Source organism: Neurospora crassa, linkage group IV (genome assembly GCF_000182925.2).
Source record: "Neurospora crassa OR74A linkage group IV, whole genome shotgun sequence".
NCBI lineage: Eukaryota > Fungi > Ascomycota > Sordariomycetes > Sordariales > Sordariaceae > Neurospora > Neurospora crassa.
Window position 1 is genome coordinate 3,083,291 of NC_026504.1, and position 21,700 is coordinate 3,104,990.

Here is a 21,700-nt window from a genome sequence, read left to right on the forward strand (position 1 = left end):
GAGTTAAGTAAAAGTGGGGTTATAGGTACAAGCTGCTTTTACACCTTCAACAACAATCGGACCTTATCCGTTCAATCGGGTATGGTGTAGCGGTAACATCGTTGACTCTCACTTCTCAGGAGTGACTGCTCTCTCAACAGCCCCGGGTTCGACTCCCGGTATCCGAGTCTCAAACATTCTTTTTTCTATCTTATTTCGTTTTCTTTTTTTCCTAGGATATCCCGGGCTTCGTTCTTACCATACATAATGTTGATTTTCCTCCCTTGTTCCTTTTGTTTCCGTGATGTTTTATTGTCGTTTTTTTTTGTTTACCTAATTTCGCTGTGTGTAGTGAAGTTGAAACATTCAGGGGAGGGAAGACATCTGCCATTTCTACTTTCTTGTAACAACTACTACAACAACCCAAGCAAGACGATGCAAAATTGTTTCGTCGTGCTTTCTTGCAGCAGCCACTCTTGGAGACTACAGTACTGCCGTTTCAAACGTCCGGGATCTCAAAACAACAACTGTAACCGGCACCTTACCATTGTCCCTTCTCGGCATGTCTTGGCTGCTTGAGATTCCGAAATAGGAAACCTTTTCGCTTCAACTCCGGAAAAGTTTCAAAGTGGCGTCGCGATAGCACGTGGTAGGCAGGGTTGGCTATGGCCAGAGAGTGGTACAAAGGCTGAGGGAGAAACTGTCAGAGATCTCTGGGCATCTGCTTCTTTTTCTGCTGGGTGACCGATGAAATTTTTGCAACCCCCCGGTGACATGGATGGTTTTCAGTGTGCCATCTTCTACATTTTCACGACACTGGCGTAGTGGCCTCACAGTGTATCCATTTATCGTACAATTTGGACATCGTATTCGCCAAGTCTGTGGGGACCGTGGTGACATGGTTCGTCTTGGAGAGAAGGTTTTGTTCCTTATGTCCGCCCCATTTCGTATCGAGGTTTGTATGCAAGGTTCCTCGGTAGCGTGAAGCGGGTGGTGCAATATTTCAGTGAGCTTGTGTGTCTCAAGCTCGTCTTTTTCTTGCTGTAATGCTGTCTGTAGGTAAAAATGAGCACGGTTTTGTTTATAGTAGAATCCATATCCGGAGCTCCTAGGTATGTAACGTAGGCAGCAAAATTACACTGAGGTATGGGGATTAATTTCCCCTTTATCCCGTTGGTTTCCAGCTGGCTATGCCCTGCATGTTTGAATGGTTGTTTCGAGCAGGGGGCCGAAGCATTCTGTTCGGCGTGCTGTTTTCGGCGTGCTGTTTCGGGCAAGTCAGGGTGTCATCGGCTCCATGAACGGACATGGGTTGATGAATGAGATCTGTGTAACCTACTTTGAACTGTCAAATTTGAAGTGGTGTGGTCAAGCTGTCGAGCCTTGTGAGCACGACGGATGCATCGACATCCAAGGGGGTCAGGTTGAAAGAGAGTCGTAATGTACACTAGATTTTCCCCCCATGGTTCCGGCGAGCGTACTCGAGAATCTATTCATGAATTTCTCAAAAGATCTCGGACGGCCCCCCAAATGTCACGGATCATCGGACGACAAACATGAGGGCTAATTGACGGCTCTGATTGGGCGGTTACCAAGAGCACTTTCATGGTAATGCCTTGCAATGGCGACCTCTTTCCTACGCTACAAGGAATACTTGATGGTCAAATGAAAGTCCGGTATCAAAGATTGTCCTGGCCGAGAGACAAGATAGATTTGGGAAATGTGATGGGAACATGGGTTCCTTGTTGTTTGTTGTGCTGGCTTGGTGAAAATTCAATCGCACCCTCGTCGGCATTGAGTCTACGCCGTGCTGGATGGCTGGATACCTCTCGAAGGCGCAGCCCCGCTGCGTAGGGCTAGAACGGCCCGTAACTTACAGTGTAACGCTCCCTAGATGGATCCCAGCGCTCCTCGAAGCTGATGCCCACATAAAGTAGACTAGTGGGAGTGGGGTCTGGTGAAGGAAACAGATACGTAAAACAAGAGCAATATGTAAGATTGGTGTTCTTTGGGAAGCAAATGACTCGTAGGAGCATCCAATGAACAACAGAGAAGAAGGAGAAAGGAAATGATGAGCAACTGCCGTTGGTTGGCCCAGCTTATTCCAATCAAGCATTCTGCGTGCTGCAGCCACAAAGCCGAATATTGACGGTTGGAGGTGTCAAATGGAGCTGATGTGCATGCATCTGCGCGTTGAGGGAGCTGAGCTGCCAGACCGGCGCGCAACGCTGCATACCGGCAGCAACGAGGGAGAGACGGGACCTGCGAGCACTTCACATGCACTTTTGTCGGTGAGCGGTCCAGAAGGACGGCATGAGTTCAACATTGGATCGATAGTACCCTAGATGGATCCTTTGAATTGGGACCCTTTGCAGGTCAGATGAAGCGACTGACGATATGTCGAAGACGGACGTTGTCAAAAGACAATCAATGACGGTTACAGTCGTGAGGATCAGATGCGCCGTGTCGACTTGGCGAGGGGTAGCACGTCATACAAAGCTTCTTTTATTCCATATCTCAGGCACAAAGCCTGGGCGGCACAGGGGGATCAACGAAACAGAACAACTCAAACCACTGTATGACGGGCCAGACTGGAGTACTGACTCTTGCTTGGTAGGCTTCCAGCTAGCCACTGTTAAGAAGCTGAGGGTGATCTACGCCTAAAACCCGCCCAACTGCTTGTCTTCACGCTAGCAGAGACAACAGCCAACGCTACCATTTGCCAGCGCGACCTGCTGCGACCAAAAATTCCTCTCAGAAAGGGAAGGCGCCCAAGTGGAGGGAAGTCTCGACTGGGCTGTTTCCCAGTCTCCTGTCTGCCGAGTCTTAGCAGGGGCACTTCGGTTGATCCTACCCAAGACCCGATCCATCCTCGCATCACCCAGGATTCCCTGGTCGCACTCACTTCCTCGTTTCTCCTCCCTCGGCTTCGTTTGTTTCGACCGTGGCGACCGTTGTCACACATCGTAACTGGGTGGGGGTGGGCTCCATCGGGTAGACACGAGAAAATGTCAAGCTTGTATCTCGCGCTCGCGAGGTCAGGTCAGCACTAGACTAGAGGTGTTGACTTGTCCCAAACTCTGCTCAGCTCAGACCCACAACGCCTCCAACAGACTCAGTTCAACACCACGTTCCCGCTTGGCAAGATTTCATTCCCTCCCGCCTATGTCACTCTGCGGCCACTCTCTCGCGCCACTCTCAATAGTGCCCCGGCTGGCAAGGCATCACTAGCCAATGCTGCTACCATTGCTCCATGGGACGGTACCATGGCCGGGGTTTTGATATATTGTATTGTACGGGCGCACTGTACGAGACTAAACATCATCATCATGTCCGCCATCCGCCAGTCCGCCACAGCCATCACTAGCTTCGGCTGTCTAGCCCGGATGAGGTGACAACGGGTCAAGCTTGATGGGTAAACCCATCGAGAGCTTTCCCGTCCCCGGTTCCCATGAACTCGGCTTCCCCATATATCCTGCCGTTTCCCTGTGTCTCCTTGTTTGGACTCCTTCAAACTCTCTTCGAATGAATGTCACCCAACCCTCCTTTGACACTCCCACCGTAGTATCACATACCGCCTCCGTGCTACAATCCGGACGTCGTCTTACTTTTAGCCTGTCGATTCCCCAGCATCAAAGGAACTTCCATACCTGACGGCTCAACACCTCTCGACCTGTTCAGTAACACCAAACATCAACCATAAGTGTTACCGGTATTTCATCCGGACTATTATCCCTTGTCTGGTGCCTGACTGTCGCCTTTGTTTCCAACTCTTTGTTGACGCATCACCGGGGACACCAAAGAGACGGCACGACCTCGATTCTGGAAGGCCATTTATAACCCTCCGTCACCAAGTCGAACAACTGGGCATTGGTACGAATACACATCCCGACATACTCTTCCAGTAGAAACTCAATCCACTTCGACAAAATGATGGTTCCATCGCTAAAGGCCCTCTTGATGGGTGAGTATCCCAACCCAAGTCTGCCACGCGCTATCCGGCTAACAACCTACTTTTAGCCTTGTCCACCCCCTTGGCCAACCAGGGCGTTCCGACCGACACCTTCGGCAATAGTGGCAAGGCCGTTGCTGCCCTCAGTAACGGCGTTAGCCTACGCATCATGCCACTTGGCGCATCAATAACGTATGGGCAGGCATCGACCGACGGCAACGGTTACCGTAATTCACTGCGCAATGCCATTATCAAGCTCGGCAACCCAGTCAACATGGTTGGTTCGCGTCATCACGGCACCATGCAGGACAATGATGTCGAGGGCTGGCCAGGCTACAGAATCCACGAGGTCCACGCGAAGGCCCACACCGCCGTGCCCGCGTTCAAGCCCAACGTGGTCCTCATCAATGCCGGCACCAATGACGCAGCAGGGAATCTCAACATTTCGACAGCGAGCGACAGGATGGGGGCCATGATCGACGAAGTCTTTGCAGCCAGCCCGCGCGCTGTGGTTATCCTTAGCACGCTCATCATCAACACCTTGCCGGCCACTGAGAAGCGCGTGTTGGTCATCAACGACCAGTACAAGGCGTTAGCGCAGCGGATGAGGGATGCGGGTAAGCGAGTGATCCTGGTGGATATGCACGACGCAACCAAGGGCCCGATCCCCGAAGACATGTTCGATTCCACCCATCCTACTGATGTCGGGTACCGCAAGATGGCCAACATATGGTTCCAGGGCCTCGTGGAGGCCAGCAACCTCAAGTGGCTCCAGGCGCCCGAGCCTCTCAGCGGCGTGCCGGATAGCGGGGTGGTCACGGCGAGGATGGTGAATGAGAAAGCTGGGAAGCGGGCAGAGGTTTTCAAGTCATAATACCATCGCACCGTGACGACTGGCTGAAGAAACTCGGAGAAACAAAGAAGACAAAACTGATGTTCAAAGGGATGGGTTTGCATGGCTGGCGGAGCCTGGAGTTACGGATCATTTTTTTTTCTTTCCACGACCTTTCTTTGGTTAATGATTTTTTTTTCATTATACCCCCTTCGTGTTGGCGTTTATGGATGACTGATTGAATGACTTGGGTATTAGATGATAATGAATAGGCCACATGGAGCGAAGAATACGAATTTTGTTTCTCTTGTGTGATTATTATGCCTTCTTTCCATCTGCGTGAAGGACACTTGGGAGTTCAACTTCATTGTGGTCGTTCAGTTCGTACTGTCTCAATGCCGTCGTCTTGTCGAGATCATCGTGAATTATTGATATCTGGCTTCCTAATAAAAAGGCCTATCGTGTCATCGTCTAATACCCGCTTAATCGCCCATAAGGACTGAACGAGCAACCTGTAGATAAACCTACCGGATGTGGCATGAGGTTGGGTTGATCCGCACTGTAAGGGTTAGTTGGTGAACGTATATCCGTCGCCGCGCCAAGATGGGGAGCAAGTCGAAGGATTGCACCATGTATATTGCACCTGGATAGGTTGGTCACGGACCATATGACTACAACCAATGTGAGTAAAGAAGCAATTCATTCAAGCTTCGTTCAAGCCTATCACAACCTTGACGCCATGTGGCTATTCCTACGTGCGTCATTTTACATCAGGTTGTTGGGTCAGGTCTTGGTATGTAGGTACACAGTCGGAATCGAAAGCTTGGTATCTTGGTCTTCTCTTGGCTTGCATCAATCAAGTGAACATTGTGGCAGATGCTTCGCTCCAAGCATCCGATATTTAATCCTGGTTCATACCGACAGTGTGGTTTGTCCGGCCCGTTAAAGGGCCGTACCGGTAACCGTCTTGGCTGTTGATTGTGTTGGAGAGATTGACCGACTATCTAGACTTCCATATTTTGTATATATGTGGGCGAAGGCAATTGAAGTTATCGTAAAGGTTAGGTAGGAAAGGCAAGATAGCTAGGTACATGGCTTGCTGATTGAGCGCCTTTCCAAAATTAGTGCAACCTTAGAACATGGTCTCAGTCAATTGACAAGTCCGCGTGCCCATGTATACCAAGTTTGAAACTTGTTGCCAACCCCAAGACATAACAACATCCTCTGTGTTTTTGCACTGTTGCTTTTTTCTAACACTACACTACACTACACTACTTCAAATTCCAGAATCAAGAGCCATCTCCAAGAACAAAAAACCAAGTTCGGTACGCCAAAGAGACATTCAAAGCTGTATGTAACGTCTTCAAACACAACACCACACCACACCCCACCAGACTACCATCCCTGACCGTGAAACGTATCACAGACAGCCAAGCCCACCCACCACCCAAGACTTCTTTCTCATGGTGGTATGTACTTGCTTCACCTACCGTCAACGTTAGGTGCTCATATTGTTACTCCTCCTTCTCCTCCTCCTCCTTCTCCTTCTCCTTCTCTTCTTCTCGAAGCACACACATGTCTTGGATGCTGGTCACTTCACAAGCACCTTACCTTGTGTAGCTCCCCACTTGGGAGTGTGGCTGTTCAACAAAGTTTCTGGTACAAAACGAAGGGAGGTGACACCACAAATGTGTAATCAGGAAAATGTATGAGCTTGCTGCGCGAGCTGGGAGGTATTAAACCAGGTACGGCCCAGATTTTCATTGTTATGTTTTCTTTAAAGAAAGTCTTTTTTTTTTGTCAAGAAACTTTATAAACAAGATAATGTCCTGTCAAGACCCCTTCGGACGGAAACTAAAAATCGACCTCTCATTAACCCTTATTGATTCACATGGTTATCCCGCCGCGCAACGATGGGGGAATTGAAGAAAAAAAAAAAAAAAAAAAAAAAAAAAAAGAGAAGCAAAAGATCAGGGGATGAGCGAGCAACCATGTACAAAAATGAATCTTGATTGACTGGATAACTGGATATGGACGAGCTGGGAATCGAACCCAGGACCTTTCGCATACAGGGGAGTATGCTAAGCGAACGCTCTACCAACTGAGCCACACGCCCGGAAATTGTGAAAAGTAAAACAATGAGTTTGGCCTATGACCTCAAAGTGAAATGGGTGAGCTTTGACACGAGACATGGAAAGGATGAATGGTGAAGTCGTTGATTGAAGAGGAAGAAGAAAAGAGACAAAAGAGGTTAAGGGACCTTCGATGATGTAAGCATGGCCGATGTCTGTGGATCAACCAATGCCAAGATAACCAACCATCTTGGTCAACAGATGAGGCACATAAGACACGAGAGAGAAGAAGAAGAGTTTAGAAGTATAGCCTGGATTGTAGTAATATAGTTCAATTCTTTTGTCCCCTAGTATGCTGAAGGCAGGGCAGGGTATCAGTTTTGTAAATGGATATGGAAAGCATTGGTCAAAAGCCTGGCCCAGTGTGTGTAAACGTCCATCCTGCTAATCCTAACGCCACTCGCTGCTTATGTAGATGAAAAGCAAATGACCCTGTCAAAAAAGAAAGAACTTCCAAACGCCTAAACCCCGCTTTTCCATGCAACGCTCCTCCCCGGAAGTTTTAGACGAAATGATGATGATCGTCCTCAATTGGGACATCGGAAGGCAGGTCAGATAATACTGAAAGCGGAAGTCGTGATAGTGCTGATAGAAATGTGAGGTCGAAAGTTCGTTGTGCCGAGATAATGACCAAGACGTCGAGCAATGACGTCGCCATCAAAAGAAGGTGACGCTGTGGAAGCCAGTTGACGATCCGGCCGAGAGCAGTTGAATGTGATTGCTCCCGAACTTAATACGAGTCGCTAACGACCGACTCCGTCGCCTCGGACATGTCCATGTCGAGGGGGTCCTCACTCGAGAAACTAGCTTGACTAGAGGTGTCGAAACAGGTCAGTTAGTTGAGCCATCCGACAAGTCAAAAGACCCCTCAAACCTCGGGGAACGGGAAAAGACAAAACTTACGATAACTGACTCCAACCCTTCTTGGAACTCGCCCTCGCAATCGCCTCCTCAGCAGCAATGACATGCGGCAACCACGGCTCGGCACCCGCCTCCCAGACCCTCCAGGCCGCCTCCTGTACTTTAGCCGGATCGGTCAAGTCGTCTACAGCGGGGTCGTTGCGGAAGTAGAGGAAGATGCGGCCAAACTGGTCGTAAATAGCCTGTAGTGTCGGCTTTTCGCACTTGCATTCGACGTTCTTGACGAGGATGGAGAGAACGCTGTGGACCTCGGAGCACGTGTTGCAGACCCAGTTGCAAGGGAACGAGTGAGGAATTACCTCCCTGCCGCGCGAGTCCAGCTGGGGGCAGTCGGTGCAGTAACCATGTGTGCATTCGGCCTTGATGCACTGCTGGTCGTGAGAGGAGCCTTCCTCGTTGCATCTGCAGCAGGCTCGGGAACGCGCGGTGAAGAAGCTGGTGGGTTTGATATGGCTAGCCGGCATTGGGGCAGCCTCGACGACGGTGATCTTTTCCATTGTTTGCGACATGATGGTTCGGCGTGGACGGTGATTGATGTGTGATAGATTCCCTTGTGGGCGAAGGGGACGATGTCGTGTTTTGAGAAAGGTGGAAAACTAAGTAGCAGGACTGAGCCGATGTTGTTTGCCGTGGTGACCGTTATGACGACTGGCAGGAAGTGAAGGGTGTCTGCCAATAAGGTGTGTGATGTTGAGGTTTGATAAGCTTCCGAAGACGGAAGGGGGGGGGTGGTCAACAAGGTTCTTGGTTGCCAAGGGACAGTAATGCGTGGGGTGTCAAGGTCGCAATGGTCGCTGTTGAGAGCTTTATCCAAGGACGGCAAGTAAGACGGGCGAGAGAGATGTAACAGGAAACAACTTTCAGCAAGGTCGACGAACCGTGACCGAGGAGGAGGGGCGACATATTTGTTTTCAGAGATTTTATATCATGAATGGAGTTCGAGCAATTGGCCGAGGCAGATCCGGCATGCCGTTGTCGCCGAGATCCAAAGCTTCCATGGAGGCGCCCCCAGTTGCCTAGGCCACTAGCGTAGCTGCATCCACTGAGGTGCGTACACTAAGTTCCACCTGCTACGTCTAGTGCCGCGATCCCGCTGTGATGCTATCCTGATCCCAGAAGCTGAGATGCGATTTGGCGATACACAGTCGCCCTGAAACGACCCTTTGCTTTCTTCCACCACATCGCAATCTTCTGTTGAGAAAGTCTGCAAGGTAGAGGTAGTCACATGTAGATCAAAAACTGGCTTTCGGTTCGGCCGTGAGTTTGAGTCCCCTACCTTGGAACCGCTCACGCCTCTCTCTCGCTTTAGCCATCATCGGTGGCAGACTGGCTTCCGGACTTCCCCTTTTGTTGTCCGGCCGTGATGGGTATGGTCAGCCCTGAAGATGGATGATCTCCAAATAGATGACATCTCTTTGAAGTATCAACCCGGGGTGCATCGATCCGGCTGCAGCCATTAGCTCACGATATGGTAACAGAGATTATGGGACTGCTATCCAAGCTATCCTGTTTGCCGACAGCATTTATCAGAGGCGCATAAAAAACGGCACTTGCCATGATGGTGTCCTCTCAGCCTTTCTTCCACACTTGAGGAAGGTTCAAGTCCGGAGTCACCCGGTGATTCATTGTGAGCAAAAGGACACAATGCCGAGATAACAGTGAACAGAGAGTCCAGGCATAACGAAGCGAGAAGATATGTAGTGTACTTTTGTGCACACCTGTGTTGTTGTGATCGGCGCTCCCAAGGACAAAGGCCGAACTCCAGCTTCGGACGATCCCCACCTGATGGGCCTTGAGCATTCCGGAACCGTGACAGGATGTGTGCATCACCAAAACTCCGAATCCATGCAAGTAAGGTAATTCCGTCGAAAATTGACATTTTGAGCCTTGACCAAAACGGGTGGAACGTATGCGTCTGCATCGTAGATGGCAGAAATGACGATAAAACATATGGTCGGCGCTAGTGCAGTGGCGGACATGATGTCGATATTGCCGCTGGTCGTTATCGCTGTCTTTATCGTTCGAATAGAAAAGTCCATTAAAACAGGTGTGACGCTCGCTCGGTTGATTGGTGCGAGTGGAGAGAGAAGATTTGGATGAAAGTTGTTGGGAATCTTGGCTCGACGTTTGCGCAGATGTTTGTTGAGGAAAATGGAAAAGATTGCAAAGCATGTGAGGGGTTCCGAAAAAGCCTAGGCCATACTCCACTATTCATGCTTAAAATCGTCGCTAGGTAGTGATAGCGGCGGCGAGGACAGCGGCGGGGCAGGGCTGCCCGATGGTAGTGTACGCTACCCTACCCCACACAGCCCGAGAAGCGAACCCGACCTAACCATCTCCGCAACTGCCACCGATAACCCCACAGTTCGTTGACGTTGACACATGGAGTGCGGGGAAGGAAGCGGAAGTGTCAACGTTAACCTTCCGTCACAGATGCATTTCCATACATCCGACATCCGACGTCCGAGTCCGCTGGTCCGCTCGGAGGCAATCCAGATACTATGTATGTGAATAGATACTTCCCAACCAAACAACCAGTCCAGATTACGAGGGTAAACGGGCGCAGAACATCATGATGCTTCGGATAACGTCTCAACGGGATGAACGACACTCCTGACTTCTTGGCGCTCGGCTCAACCCAAGAAGATCACGGTGTCGATATGATCAAGACGCAACCCCTTAAGAGGCGCGCCTGTACGGTGCTCCCGTGTAGCAGTGTGTCCAACTTATCTCAACTACTTTCTTAGAATAGATCTGTGACAGTCAACATCTACCTAGACCGGCACAACTGAACAATAGCTGGAAGCCAGCCCACGGAGTTTACGGTAGCTAAGTTTCGGGACTGGATATATTAAAAAACCAAACGTCTTAAAAACCAAGATGGACAGGGCTTTGATAATACACCACCAGCCTGTCGGCTAACCATCTTCAACCTCTTCACACGAGAAACCCAAGTAACGATCGAGCGCTCCAAGCACTATGTCGTTTCAGGCTCGATAATCAGGGAGAAGGATACGTGATCGTCCGCTATTCCTCTTTCATTATCGTTTGAGATATAAAGTAAACAATTGCCATAGCTGTGCCTGACAATCTCCTCCACCGCATTTTCCTGCTGTAGTGATTTTGGGTAGGACGATAGGGCTAGATGAAAGAAGGATCTGAGCGAAGCTCACTGGGTGTAAAATCCCAGATGGACAATGTAGGAAGGGATAGGGAAGCAGGCCAAAGATATGATGGGGATTGATTCGCTATGTATCAATCTACATACGATCACCCATACACAGAAACCACCAGGCAGCCAGAAATCCTAATTACCGAATCGCCAAGTTTGAACGTGTGTTCTCGAGTCTAGATATGCTCCTCTAGTTGTCACACAACATACCCCTATATGGGTGGGGGTTTTATGATAAGATATTCATCAAGATAAGAACGCTCGCTTGCTCCAAATGAATCCTTCCGTCATGCAAAGACCAAAACCACCAGCCAATCAGTACTCGTCCTCGTCATCTACTTCGTCGTCATCGGCAAAGGGGTTGATATCCTCCTCTCCACCCTCATCGTAATCGTCATATCCGCCTTCGTCCTCATTATTGTATTCCTCTTCGAATTCCTCTTCAGGTGCTGCGTCCTCCACCTCTTCTTGCGCTTCTTCCTCGGCAGCAGGAGCGCTCTCGACAGCCGCAGCGGCTGCACTACCAGAACCCTCGCCCTCTTTGCCGTGGTCCTCGGCGGCATCGCCAGCCTCACTAGCCAGCGCGCTATCTGCCTCGTTACTTCCCGGTCCCTTCTCGTTGAAGTCCAAGTCAAAGATCTGGCCAAGCTTGGAGTAATCCAGCTTGGTACTGATGCCGCGGTTGCGCATCATGTTGACAGCCGCCTCCTCAGCCGTCTCGGGCACGCCGCCGTTGTCCTCAACCCGATTCTTCTTGTTCTTGCGCTTGTTCGAGTTGGGGCCCTTGTTCTTCTCGGCCAGCTTCGCGTCAAACACCCTCTGTTGCTTAGACCGGAGGAAGTCCACGTGAATATTGACCCAGATCTGCTCCTTCATCTTGGCCTCGGCCTCGCCTAGGCGGCAGTACTTGACTTCAGGATCGTCGGCGAACTCGTGCTCGTGAACGATGGGGTCGTCCAGAGCTTTGTTGGGGACGTACTCGGGGCGCGTGTACTGGGTCGACAAGGGCGGGTTGAGGCGGTCTGTGACCGGTTCATCTTGGCGTTCTTCGCGAGCACCAGCGTCTTCCATGACGGTGTCAGTCTCCTTGGTTGTGCTGGGTTGCTCGGTGCTGGTAGGGGCAGGAGGGGGGTCGGCAGTAGGATCAGAGGTAGAACCGGGTGCAGAGGCGGGTGCAGGGACAGAAGGAACAGAGGCAGAATTGGCGGCTTGTTGCTTCGCATTTTGCGCTTGCTCTTGTTTTTTCTTCCGAGCATCTGCCAGCTTCTTCTGCGACTCAACACGTTTGTCCGTCGCAACCTTTTCGGCCTGAGCGGCATTGAGGAACTCTGGATCGTGAAGATGCCCCTCCATCTCTTTCTCCAAAAGAGCCTCATCCGTCTGCCATTCTTGGGTGATGGGCATCGTAATCTTCCTAAGCTTCTTCCCTCTCTTTTTCTCCTTGTCACCATTTTTTCCGGATGTTTCGCCATTGCTGGAGGCCCCAGAAGCGGCAATGTCGACACCTTGAGCCTTGGCAAAGGCGACCTCGCTGCTGGGATCAACATCCTCCTCTTCATCATCCGAACCCGAATCGGAATTCGAATCGCCGTCTTCATCCTCATCCTCCTCATCCAGTTCACCGTACTCCTCAACCAATGTCTTTAGCTGTTGCTCTTCGCCAGCAACTGCAGTAACGATGAGAGCCTCGGCCTCAACATCAGGATCGCTGTCTCCTTCTTGCCGGGGAACTGGAGGGACAACGAAGCCATCTTTGTCGATAGTCTGGGGTGCGGCCGAGGATCCATCGTTAATCCGGATCTTTTTGGTCCCCTTCTTCTTGCCGTCTCCAGCCTCCTTCCTCTTCCTCTTCTTAGGGCGGGTGTGCTTGGCCTTCCACTCGTCTGTTTGCTTGTAGACAAAGGGGGGATCGTGCTCTGGAGCCGCTTTCAAGAGGTCCTCGTTGTCGAAGTCTTGTACAGTCATCTGGGCAGCGGGTACGCTGGCAAACTCGTCCATTCGCTCCTGAATGGTGGCCATTGTGACCTTGACGATGTAGACAACTTCTCTGACCGTACGGCGATAGTTGTGAGCTCTGGCGGCCATGATGAGAGCCGCACCGCAGATACCAGCAGGCCTACGACCATGCGTGATGTTGTCGTGTTGCATGCGCTTCGCAATACGGACAGCGGATAAGGCTACTTTGTTGGTGTCGTGCAGAAACTCCAGTTTGGAAGCAAAACGGTAAATGAGATCCTCGATCACGATGGGCCGAGGGCCTGTGAGAAATTCAGGAAACCGGTTGAGGAAGTCCTTGTAGCCACGACCAAGAGCGAAAACGTCGGTATGGAGGAGATCAGCCAAGTCTATGAGCATAATCTTGTGGTTATTTTCCGCTCTGCAAGCGGCGTACAAGCAGATGGCGGCCACATTTTGCTTACGGCGACCCTGGACGAAGTTGGCGTGGGAGCAGGCTTTGTAGTAGCGGAAAGCAATATCGCTGATACTTTGTCCGATTCTGAGCTGGTAGGAGTACTGTTGCATAAGAGCCTTGACCTCGCGAAGACTTCGTTCACGGGCTTCAGAAGCACCACCGCCAGCGACACGGCGGAATGCAAGACCACCAACGCCGCGAATCCCGCCTTGATCAAAGGCGACATGAGTACCGTGAACAACGGCAGCACCAGAAGAAGATTCACCGAATGTGATTTCCGAGACAATGTTGCTGTCATCAGCGACCATACCACAAGTCTGGCAGGTTCCGTCGACGACATTGGGCTTTGGACATTTCGGGTTGGCGCACTTGGGTCGGCTAGGCTTAGGCGGTGCTGCTGCTGTAGGCGCAGGTGTGGTGTTGCTGGCCCCTCCGTTAGATGCTACTGAAGCCTCCCTGAAACGGCGCTCGCGGCTCTCTTCACGCTCCATGATGCGGCGTACGGCATTTGGCCGCTTAGGCTTGGGCTTTGACGACATGACTGCTGGTTTGCTGTTTGCCTTGTTCGTTGTCGTCGTTTTATGATGTTTTCTAGCTCACCAAGGTTTCTTAAAGCAAGGACACCGATGCCCGAAAATAGAGTAGGAAAATGAGCTGTGCAATGTAAAAACAGATGGTTGATAGGAGGCGTGATGTTGGCCAGTGTTGTTCTGGAGAAGTGCTGAGCGTGGGCTGAAAGCGACGCGTCGTTGAATCCCAAGTGAATTGCAGTGGGGCACTGGTCTCGTCACCCACCTGGAAAGGTTTCGGGCAGGGGGACGACCTAGGTGAGCAGCAATGGACGGTTTTGATGGAAGCCGATGTTGGTGATGTTGACATATGTCGGGCCCCTTGAAGGAGTATCCAGACCCTGGTGGTGAAAGGGGTGTAAGACGATTGGTGCGAAGATGGGCTAGTTCCTGGCCGGGTGGTGATACTGGTGACGGAGAAAGTTGCGAGGTCGAAATGGACTGAGCGGTTTGAAAAAGTTGTGTCTGCATGGTCGAGCGGGGTGAGACGCAGACTCAAAACTCGCAGATGCACAGACTGCAAAATGGTCCGTGCCAGGTGGGTCTCTCGAGCAAAAGGCCGTCAGTTCGATTTGAGGTCTTGTTCAATTCTTTTTTTCCATTCACTTGCAATTCACAATTCACCGCACTGTCGTCCCTCTTGCCTCGCTTGCTCTCCTCCGCTGACACATTGCTCACACATGGCTCTGTTTCAGTCACGCTTTCCTGTGTATTGTGTCCAAAATGATCGCTGCAGCTTTATGTTACGGTCTTATCCCAACGCTCGTGATGACTTCCTCTGTTCATCCGTCAGAAACGAGAAGCAATAGTCCACGTCGACGACAGCAACATCAAAAGTCAAACTCGGGAACGACAATGGCCGTGCACTACAGTTTATGTCTGGTCACTTCCCGATCTCAAGAGCTTTTGGCCTGGCTGGATGCGAAAGAGCGTTGGGCAAATCACAGACGCGAAATGGCCATTGTGAATGCAAGTTCTCCCGAAGTTTTCCCGTAGTCTTAGGATAACCGGGCCGCTCTACCTTCGTCTTACTTATCCATATCATGCTCCAACGCCGTCCAGACAGAAATACGAAACACTAGGGAAGCCAAGCAAGACACATATACCAATGACACAGATCTTATGTGCATGGAATAGCTGACTCTGATCCATCGTGAACTCGCGAAGCCCCTCACTGCAACCCAGTCTCACAGTCAAGCCAACGCTACTCCTCTCACTCGCGCACGCCATCATAGTCGGCTGATTTCCGGATTCTGGCGACGGACCAAAGGATTAGGTCCTCCGTCTCTCTGAAGATCTTGCGTAATAGAAACTGTAAAGCCCGAGCTGAGAAAGTCGTCACCTCTGCTGGTGCCTTCTCTACGTGTATAAAAGGTATCAGACACCTCGATCAGAGAAGGTGAGTCCAAAGTGAACAACACAAGTCTCACATCGCCAACATCATCTACACTCTTCAAAGCCACCACTTCCCACTATCTCATTCTACAATTCAAACAAAATGTCCACCAAGACCTCCGATATCTTCACCATCCGCGCCGCCCCCGGCACCGACATCTGGCGTAAACCACCCACAACCAACATCTACAATGGTATATATAACCTACAATCAATCCCCCCACTTACATCCATTTCTTACCTCCTCTATACAACCATCACTAACCCTACCTAGCACCAACCGCCATCCCCCCCTCCACCCGCTCCACCGGCCCTCTAACCTCCTTCCTCTCCGTCCGCGCCTCCTTCTCTTTCCCCTGGCGCGAGCGCTACGACCAAGCAGGGATCCTCCTCGCCTTTCGTCCTCGCCACCCGTCTTCTTCTTCTTCTTTAACTCCCTCTGCTGCTTCGGAGTCCGAGAGGAAGAACGAGGTCCCGCCCAAATGGATCAAAACCGGCATCGAATTCTACCAGTCCCAACCGCAACTGAGCACAGTAGCCACGGATAATTGGGCTGATTGGAGCGTTACTCCTCTCCTTTCCTCTTCTTCTTCCTCTTCTCCAGGAGCAGAGACAGAGCAGTGGACGACCATCTTGGTGGAACAGTCGAGCGACGAGCATGGAAAGAGTATTTGGGTTTATAGGCTTGTGGTGGATGAGAAAACGGGAGAGGAAAAGAGCAGGACGGCGTTGAGGGAGATTTGCTGGGTTTATGGCCTGGCGAACCCAGGGGTGGAGGAGTGGGATTTGGAGGTGGTGGCTATGGCGGCGAGACCGGAGAAGGAGGTTAAGGATGGGGACGAGAAGGAGTTGGTGGTGAAGGTTAAGGGGTGGGAGGTCAAGTGGGCTGAGGAATAGGACGGTTGAGGTTGACCCAAAGTGGATGTCACTGTCAGTCACTTCTCGTTTGGCGAACAGCGATAGAAAAAATGAGTTGGGGGGGGGGGGGGGGTGTCCATTACGTAGTTCTTCAAGCGAGGAGAGGGCGTGCTAGCTCTCTAATGCAGCTATGGAATTGAGTATTACTATTGTTCTTCCTTAGCTGTGTTTGTCATCATCATAAGAGTCAATACTATACATCATCACGAAGGTGTCTTGGCTAGTCTGCTAATCAAAGCGACCGTTTCGCGAATGAGTGAGTGAGTGACCCCTTGCTCGTACAGTCAACAAGTCTCTCCCATGTAAAAGCAAACTATACAAACCAGGCGGCCTTGAGACACTGTTTGATCACCCAACCAGGGGATTTGTCCATGAGGTTGTGTATACATTATCTGTCCAGGGGATAGGCAAAAGGAAAAAAAAGAAGGATTGAGTTGCGAGCGCCGTATACGCAAGTCGGAGAAAGAACAAGTTAATGCGTCCCCGATGTGGTATCAGTCTGAGTTGCGATTGTTGTCTGTCGTGGTAAGCCAGTGTTGTCTGTGACACAAGGGAATGACCAAAGCATCCTCCCTCAAAGGTTGTTATTCAATATCGATCCCGAACTCCAGTCAGTTGAGAGGCGATGCGGGCAAAAATAGATGAAGGCGCAAATTATCGTTGGGTATCGTGAGATGGTGAGAACAACGTGACTAGTGAAGGAAACCCGAAAACCAAATCGTACACCATCCGTAGAACCATCCTTCTAGATGGTCTTGGGCGTCCGCGTCGCATTCGCATTGCTCGCGTCAATAATGTCGTCGAGGTGGTTACACATGGCAACGAACAGGTCAAAGAAGAGTTTCCCACTACCTTGTCCATACACATTGCTGCTGCCGCACTTTTCCATTTCGGCCTGCATCGTGCCGCTGCGCTTGAAGGTCTTGCGGCAGCGGATGATGAGTGCCAGATAATGGGCGCGCAGGCGACTGTCGGAGTCGGGCGTATGCGCGTAGCAATACTGTGCGCTACGAAGGATGATTCCGACGTCGATACCAGTCTGCAGCCCTTGCTTCCGCAGCGCCAGCCTTTTGAGTTCCTCCAACCCGTAGCGCTCTGCGGCGCAGTAGACCACCGTGTCGCGGAGCAAGTATTGGTTCAGGCTGGAGAGAAACACGGTCGGCTCAATGGGGAACTGACCCGCGTGGCCACCTCCGAGTTGTGGTGAGTTGTGGCCTGTCGGGGGTGTAAGGGGCGCGGCCCGATTGGCGGGGATAGAGAGAGAGTCCTCGAGCTCCCAAGAGTCCTGCTGCTGGTTATGTAGCAGACGGGGGTAGTAGTCGCCCTTGTAGAGGTATTCGAGGATGGCGCTGAAGACCTCTGGCTCTTCATCCTCGAGCAAAATCCTCTTGGATTGCGCAAGCATTCTTTCAAAGAGAGGAGCCTGGCACAGAACATCTTCATGCGCAGCAAACAATCGCCCTTCGCCGCCCACGGTGATGGTGATGATGGGGGAGGGGGTAATGGCGAGTGGCTTCTCGGCTGGCTTCGCTTGCGTCGACTGTGGCTGTGTGCGCGAAGAGTTTTCGCCCACGAGCGGCTGCTTGAGGCTCGATAGCTTCTGGAGATCCCGTTTCGATTTCTTCATAAGTCTTGCAGACTTGTCCACCCGATGTTGTGAATCTGTGCTGGTTGATATTTGGGTAGGCTCCCTCTGAGAGTTGCCCGCATCGCGGGATCGGAACGAGCGCTTGAACATGGTGGTGGTCTTGGGGAAGATGAATCGGGAAATGGTAGCGGGGTTGACGGATATCCAGGAGGAAGCTTAGATCCAAGAGAGCGACGAAAGAGACGAAGAACCTGAGAATAGAAAAAAGAAGGGAGAGAAGGGGGGGGGGGGGAAGCACAAAAGAAGGATTGACAGGGCCCGGGCGGTGCTATCTCTACCGAATGAACCTCGAGACAACACCAGCAAACACTTTGCAGCCCTTTGGTTGTGTGTTGGGGGGACAGGGAGTAAGAACCAGGAAAAGAAGAGTGGTAAGGGAGGGGTTGGCGGGATACTTATACCGTTAACAGCCTCGCGGCCCATGTAAAGGCGTGATGCCGGATTGATGGGAAGCCAACAAAAAGCAGGGCGGGGACGGCGGTTGTACGTAGATACCCATCCTCCTGGGTTGTATTGGCAGGGGTTTTGTTGAACATCCGTCCAACAACAATCGGCAAACCCAGAACCGTCAGTATCGTGAATCGTTATCCAGAGACAGGGGCCCTGTTCTGGAAATCGACTTGCCGTCCATTCGCCGTGCTCAGACGACGTGTGGTTGGTTGTATTGACTGCATATTGCAGCCTGCCTTGATGCATGCTGAGGGTGTGCACGATGGCGCTTCCGGTGATGGTTGCATGCTTCGACTTCCTCCTCTCCCTCTACACTATGGCGTAGGTAGTTTGGTTCGCCTCGCGATGGATATGTGTGATAGTTCCAATGGTGAAGACAGAGTGAACGAAATGATTGCTGAGCTGTCCATCGACGTCAACAGACGACCTCGAGGCGGCCTCCGTCCAGTCTGCCCTGGCCTGAGCTTGGATGGTTCATCCAATGGCTAAAGAACTTGAGGGTGAGTTTCGCCCAATCTGTCGTCGGCCCGTGGTGTATACGTCGCCTGCTTCTGTTCTTCAAGATTCTTTCATGACATATCGGAGTCAACGTAACTTGGGACCAGATGGAAGCACATCGATATCCTCTTCCGTTTGCGACTGTCAATTTGGAGACGTCAATCGATGTTGCTTTTGTTGGCATGGAAAGCGCGCAGATATCGATCTCACCAATCTTCATTCAGTCGGGCAAGGGGCCCGTCATCTCAACCCCGCACAGATCCACGCCCCGGCGATGGGACGCTACAAACAGTGGGGCTTGTGAAACAAAGCTCCGCAGCTCCGCTACGGCTGCGTGGAAGCAGGGGGTCAGGGGGGTAGGTTTGGGGATTTTGGTGTCAGTCCCACAGCTAGGGACCATTCCAACGCTTAGTTTTCAAGAGTGCGATGCCTTCTATTTGGAACGGGTGATGACTCGATCACAGGATAATCCTTCTCAACGTATGTGAGAGTTTGATGCTTTTCTAGGCTATATACATGGCTTTGAGGGGCAGTCGTCGAATAGGGGGGGACAGCATCGCCGGCTAAGAGGAGCCTGTTCCGGCAGCTGTTGAGGTGATAATAAAACAAGGCTAATAGAAAACAAGGGTGGAAGAATCATGTGAAGGTATGCCATTGCATGCAGACGTGTTCTGTGGCAAGCCTCCTCTCATCAGAACACGAACCAACCTATCCATCTCACTCCTGATCTCCCTGCTGCGAGCCATCTGGGGTGGCGTCCTGGCTTGGGCTGCCGTATTTCTCTGCCAGTTCTTCACGCAGGCTAATGAGGCCATACATGAAAGCAAAGACTATCGAAAGCGATTGCGGTCAGCACAATGCTCTTGTCACCTAGCCGGAGAAGCAGATGAGACTTACATGCAGGTCCCAGAGCCACGAACAAGGCGCAGTATGCAAACATGAGTTCTCTGTACCTAACAACCTCAGGGTCCAGCCAGAAGTAAGGAGCACGGCCGATGAAGAGCTTCCCAAAGGCAGCCCAGCCAAGGTAGGCACACAGCAGGACTACCAAGCCAATGATGTGGGTGTGCACAGGCTATGAAACTTATCAGTGTTCCTGTCATGACATGAAGACCTGCTCCAGGAACTCGACAACTTACGATCTGGCGTTTGATGCTGTTCAAAAACATAATTTCAAAGAGAGCGAGGAGTGATGTATAACCCCATAGGTTAAGAACACAGAAAGGTTCAAACCATCCATGGCTAAAGAAATCACCGGCTAGTCTCGTTAGCGCAGTTTTGAGGAGAATGTCGAGACGCAATAGGAACATACCCTCGAGGCTCCCCGCATCATCGCCGCTGCCCCTTTGCCTTTCTTTGGGTAACTCGCCGTGACCCTTCGGCACTACAAAGGCCCAGAAGATGAAGGTGTTCATAAAGGCAAATACGTGGGACACTGTGTAATACAAACTGAAGTAAAGCCGGTTGCGCGACGTGATTGTCTGCTCGGGCGGTGACATTTTGCGAAGCAGAACCGACTCCCATGTGTTGTGCTCCTCATCAATATCGGGATAATAGAGGTGCGTGTAGCTCCAGCACTAAGTCAAGCAACCCGGAATTAGAGCCAACAAGTCAAACTACCGGTGGAGAGACAGGGGAGCCATACAAAGGCGAGCAAGTGATAGAGCCACAACAGAATGAAGGCAATGGTCGAAAATTGGAAGGCAATGCGCCAAGGAGAGTCGCCGTCTTGCCGCTTGTAGAGTTTGTAGTCAAGAAGCATGGGTGCAAGAACGGTGAGGTAGATCAGAATCAGGCCCCTGAGGACAACAAGAGTGGTCTGGTTGATGAAGCCCCATGGCGCGTGGCATACACGAAGAAAGATTGGCTAAATATAAACTGTCAGTACGATCCAAGATGATGTGCGCAACGAATGGCCTTGCAACGTACATGGTCCTGGACAACTCCATTCGGTCGCGGAAGATCACGGCCCAGGAGGGAGCTTCGTTCCGTTGCCTCGTTGCCAGTCGACATGTTGATGAGCAAAGAGAGAGCTGGTCGTCAGGAGCTGAAATTGGGAGATATTGAGGAACAGGCGAGCGAAGAACGCCAGCCACTTTCGATGAAAGACGAAAGATCAAAAAGAAAACTATGATGACCAAGGCAAAGGGTAGAATACGTTCTCAAGCTGCCAGTTTCATTGGCACTGCCGACTCCTTCCATGAGCAAAAAGCAATTAACATGAAGGCACCACGGGCAGCCCGTCTGGCACAGCTCGACTACCCGACTTTGAATCCAAACATGAAAGATCACCCTACCTCTGGGTAAAGGCAGTCCGAAAGTACATTGTCAAGAAAGAAGTAGAAAGAGCTAACCTTCGCTGCAATAACGGAGAGAATCCGATGCAGATGGTCATGACCATTCGCTCAAAGTTGGGTGAAGTGTGATTGTCCTTCTTCTTCCGAGGAAACGACGGACTACAAGGGAAGATACAATCGATTTCGAGTTTTCAAACACCTAGCTCGCCGAAAGAGTGGGAGCGGTGGTCCCTTGGTCGGATTCTGGTCTCTTCCAATTCAGTTCATAAAGTGCTTCCACTGGGAAAAAATGACGATAACGCTATGAAAAACATCCATTTCAACTCCAATAATCTGAGCGTCATGATCTCTGCGTTTTTTCATTCAGGGTATCTACCATGATGCATGGTTGAGAGAAAGGATACATTGTTGAGGTTGTTGTGGTTGAAGTTGAGGTTGAGGTTGAGGTTGATGCAATGAGGAAGAGGAACCTCGTAGTGCAGGGCAGGCACCTTGATGTCTTGTGGGCCGTTCGAGATGGAACC

At 51.1% G+C, this 21,700-nt stretch overlaps 7 protein-coding genes and 2 non-coding genes across 10 annotated transcripts; 4 read left to right on the forward strand and 5 right to left on the reverse strand.

Annotated features, from left to right (window-relative positions):
• The first annotated feature begins 75 nt into the window (after nucleotides 1–75).
• On the forward strand, nucleotides 76–167 carry NCU15168. Its single transcript has one exon. It is a non-coding gene; the product is annotated as a tRNA-Glu (tRNA).
• Nucleotides 168–3,080: 2,913 nt separating this feature from the next.
• Nucleotides 3,081–5,222, forward strand: NCU04526 (hypothetical protein). Its single transcript, XM_951844.2, has 2 exons — nucleotides 3,081–3,943; nucleotides 4,000–5,222. Exons 1-2 carry the CDS (start codon nucleotides 3,910–3,912, stop codon nucleotides 4,803–4,805), a joined length of 840 nt encoding a protein of 279 aa, XP_956937.1. The 5' UTR covers nucleotides 3,081–3,909; the 3' UTR covers nucleotides 4,806–5,222.
• A 1,572-nt stretch (nucleotides 5,223–6,794) lies between these two features.
• On the reverse strand, nucleotides 6,795–6,879 carry NCU15169. The gene has a single exon. It is a non-coding gene; the product is annotated as a tRNA-Ala (tRNA).
• Nucleotides 6,880–7,131: 252 nt separating this feature from the next.
• On the reverse strand, nucleotides 7,132–8,732 carry NCU04525 (hypothetical protein). The gene is made up of 2 exons (XM_951843.2): nucleotides 7,799–8,732; nucleotides 7,132–7,707 (listed from the first exon to the last, which is right to left on the reverse strand). Exons 1-2 carry the CDS (start codon nucleotides 8,323–8,325, stop codon nucleotides 7,626–7,628), a joined length of 609 nt encoding a protein of 202 aa, XP_956936.1. The 5' UTR covers nucleotides 8,326–8,732; the 3' UTR covers nucleotides 7,132–7,625.
• Nucleotides 8,733–9,751: 1,019 nt separating this feature from the next.
• Nucleotides 9,752–10,433, forward strand: NCU04524 (hypothetical protein; the record flags this gene model as incomplete). Its single annotated transcript, XM_951842.1, has 3 exons — nucleotides 9,752–9,863; nucleotides 10,050–10,180; nucleotides 10,332–10,433. The coding sequence occupies 3 exons, from the start codon at nucleotides 9,752–9,754 to the stop codon at nucleotides 10,431–10,433; spliced, it is 345 nt and encodes a 114-aa protein (XP_956935.1).
• A 654-nt stretch (nucleotides 10,434–11,087) lies between these two features.
• On the reverse strand, nucleotides 11,088–14,411 carry NCU04523 (hypothetical protein). The gene has a single exon (XM_951841.2). It carries the CDS (start codon nucleotides 13,938–13,940, stop codon nucleotides 11,304–11,306), a length of 2,637 nt encoding a protein of 878 aa, XP_956934.1. The 5' UTR covers nucleotides 13,941–14,411; the 3' UTR covers nucleotides 11,088–11,303.
• Nucleotides 14,412–14,678: 267 nt separating this feature from the next.
• Nucleotides 14,679–16,334, forward strand: NCU04522 (hypothetical protein). Its single transcript, XM_951840.2, has 4 exons — nucleotides 14,679–14,939; nucleotides 15,033–15,369; nucleotides 15,430–15,559; nucleotides 15,640–16,334. Exons 3-4 carry the CDS (start codon nucleotides 15,469–15,471, stop codon nucleotides 16,260–16,262), a joined length of 714 nt encoding a protein of 237 aa, XP_956933.1. The 5' UTR covers nucleotides 14,679–14,939; nucleotides 15,033–15,369; nucleotides 15,430–15,468; the 3' UTR covers nucleotides 16,263–16,334.
• A 4-nt stretch (nucleotides 16,335–16,338) lies between these two features.
• Nucleotides 16,339–19,058, reverse strand: NCU04521 (hypothetical protein). The gene has a single exon (XM_951839.3). The coding sequence runs from the start codon at nucleotides 18,019–18,021 to the stop codon at nucleotides 17,029–17,031; it is 993 nt and encodes a 330-aa protein (XP_956932.1). The 5' UTR covers nucleotides 18,022–19,058; the 3' UTR covers nucleotides 16,339–17,028.
• Nucleotides 19,059–19,288: 230 nt separating this feature from the next.
• NCU04520 lies at nucleotides 19,289–21,639 on the reverse strand. Of its 2 annotated transcripts, none has more exons than XM_011395808.1 (6): nucleotides 20,809–21,639; nucleotides 20,525–20,746; nucleotides 20,192–20,456; nucleotides 20,019–20,137; nucleotides 19,777–19,954; nucleotides 19,289–19,709 (listed from the first exon to the last, which is right to left on the reverse strand). In XM_011395808.1, exons 1-6 carry the CDS (start codon nucleotides 20,890–20,892, stop codon nucleotides 19,597–19,599), a joined length of 981 nt encoding a protein of 326 aa, XP_011394110.1. In that variant the 5' UTR covers nucleotides 20,893–21,639; the 3' UTR covers nucleotides 19,289–19,596. The 2 variants fall into 2 exon arrangements, with proteins under 2 accessions (XP_011394110.1, XP_011394111.1); XM_011395809.1 differs by having other exon boundaries at nucleotides 21,234–21,626.
• Nucleotides 21,640–21,700: the final 61 nt, after the last annotated feature.

What these genes read in the sequence shown, in the direction of transcription:
- NCU04526 (XM_951844.2), top strand. Translation starts at nt 3,910, where the DNA reads ATGATGGTTCCATCGCTAAAGGCCCTCTTGATGG. An exon ending in GCTAAAGGCCCTCTTGATGG is followed by an intron (nt 3,944 to 3,999) that starts GTGAGTATCCCA and finishes ACCTACTTTTAG; the next exon opens with CCTTGTCCACCCCCTTGGCC.
- NCU04525 (XM_951843.2), bottom strand. Translation starts at nt 8,325, where the DNA reads ATGTCGCAAACAATGGAAAAGATCACCGTCGTCGAGGCTGCCCCAATG. An exon ending in AAGGGTTGGAGTCAGTTATC is followed by an intron (nt 7,708 to 7,798) that starts GTAAGTTTTGTC and finishes CGACACCTCTAG; the next exon opens with TCAAGCTAGTTTCTCGAGTG.
- NCU04523 (XM_951841.2), bottom strand. Translation starts at nt 13,940, where the DNA reads ATGTCGTCAAAGCCCAAGCCTAAGCGGCCAAATGCCGTACGCCGCATC.
- NCU04522 (XM_951840.2), top strand. Translation starts at nt 15,469, where the DNA reads ATGTCCACCAAGACCTCCGATATCTTCACCATCCGCGCCGCCCCCGGC. An exon ending in CACAACCAACATCTACAATG is followed by an intron (nt 15,560 to 15,639) that starts GTATATATAACC and finishes AACCCTACCTAG; the next exon opens with CACCAACCGCCATCCCCCCC.
- NCU04521 (XM_951839.3), bottom strand. Translation starts at nt 18,021, where the DNA reads ATGTTCAAGCGCTCGTTCCGATCCCGCGATGCGGGCAACTCTCAGAGG.
- NCU04520 (XM_011395808.1), bottom strand. Translation starts at nt 20,892, where the DNA reads ATGTCGACTGGCAACGAGGCAACGGAACGAAGCTCCCTCCTGGGCCGT. An exon ending in ATGGAGTTGTCCAGGACCAT is followed by an intron (nt 20,747 to 20,808) that starts GTACGTTGCAAG and finishes GTTTATATTTAG; the next exon opens with CCAATCTTTCTTCGTGTATG. An exon ending in TCTATCACTTGCTCGCCTTT is followed by an intron (nt 20,457 to 20,524) that starts GTATGGCTCCCC and finishes TGCTTGACTTAG; the next exon opens with TGCTGGAGCTACACGCACCT.